Source organism: Numida meleagris, unplaced genomic scaffold, assembly GCF_002078875.1.
Source record: "Numida meleagris isolate 19003 breed g44 Domestic line unplaced genomic scaffold, NumMel1.0 unplaced_Scaffold462, whole genome shotgun sequence".
Lineage (NCBI taxonomy): Eukaryota > Metazoa > Chordata > Aves > Galliformes > Numididae > Numida > Numida meleagris.
This window is the reverse complement of record NW_018364678.1, coordinates 6,101-7,365: the sequence shown is the minus strand read 5'-3', so window position 1 is coordinate 7,365 and position 1,265 is coordinate 6,101. Positions and strand designations below refer to the sequence as shown.

At 68.0% G+C, this 1,265-nt stretch overlaps 1 protein-coding gene across 1 annotated transcript in view; it reads right to left on the bottom strand.

Annotated features, from left to right (window-relative positions):
- CCS (copper chaperone for superoxide dismutase) overlaps nucleotides 1-1,259 on the bottom strand; it is a gene marked incomplete at its 3' end in the record, with an annotated part of 2,063 nt that extends 804 nt beyond the window's left edge. The window contains 3 exon segments of the mRNA XM_021383651.1: nucleotides 37-376; nucleotides 468-540; nucleotides 1,156-1,259. Coding sequence (XP_021239326.1) covers nucleotides 37-376; nucleotides 468-540; nucleotides 1,156-1,185 — 443 coding nt within the window.
- Between the last annotated feature and the right edge of the window lie 6 nt (nucleotides 1,260-1,265).

The window sequence follows — 1,265 nt, the reverse complement described above, 5'->3', positions numbered from 1 at the left end:
AGGATGCCCCCCTGCCCCACGTGGGTCCCCCCGTACCTGTCGCATCCCTGGGACGTATCCCCAAACTCATGCACGTGCAGCCCGTGGGGGCCGGGCCGCAGCCCATCGATGACCCCGTCCACCACGCAGCGCTCGGGGGACACCTGCAGGAAACGCACCAAACCCCGCACGCCGCCGCCGCCACCGCCGCCGGACAGTGCCGCCACCGCCGCCGTGTCACCCCCCGGGGGACCGCCGGCGTCCCTAGGGCCCCCCATGCCCCGCAGCACCGCACGGCGCCCGCTGGCTTCCAGCAGCTCCCGCACGCGCTCGGCCCCCACCTCGGCCTCCAGCAGCACTGTCTGCGCCTCGGGGCGCAGCTCCAGCAGCCGCACACCTGAAGGAGGAGGGGGGATATAGGGGGGGTGACGGTGGGGTGATAAAGAGTGGGGAGAAGTGTGGGGGGGGGGATGCAGTGTGGGGCTCACCTGGGGCGCCCTCCAGCGCCGCCCGCACGGCCTCGGCGCAGCTCTCGCAGCTCATCTGCACGGCGAACTCCATCTGGGGAAAGGGGGGGGTAGGGAGGGAGGGGGTGGGGATTTGGCACCGGCGCCCCGAAATGCCCCTTTGTGGGGTCCTTCCCCCCCCCCCGAGGGGGTCCTGCACCCCCAAAATTCCCGTTTCTGATCCCTACGCCCCTCAGAGTTCCGTGGATACGGCCCTTCCCCCCCCCAGTGCTCTGGAATGGGGCTCTGCGCCCCCCAAATGCCATTTCTTGGCCCTGTGCCCCACACAGTCCCACTGGTGTACCCCCGAACCCTCAAAATGCCCCTTAAGTTGGCTCCGAAACCCCCCACACCCCCACTTAAAGGGACCTGTGCCCCCCAAATTGACATGAGTGGGTCCCCATACCCCCCAAATTGTCACTTATGGGTCCCTGCAACCCGAAAACACCCCCATATGGATCCCCCTACCCTAAACCTCCCTTAAAGGGGCCCTGCACCCCCAAAACGCCCACATAATGGGCCCTGCACCCCACAACATCGCTGTTTATCAGGACCTGCGCCATCAGAATTTCCACTTACGGGGCCCTGCGCCTCCAAAATGGCTGCGGACGGAGCCCCGGACCCATAAATCCCCCCCACCCGCCCCCAAAGCGCCGTCCCCGCCGCTCACCGTGCAGCTCGACCCCCCGGACCCCGCCATGACGGCGGACTCTGAACTCCGCGGGCTGCGCAACGCTAGAGCGCCACTTCCGGCGCGAAGCTGTGGCGTCACTTCCGGTG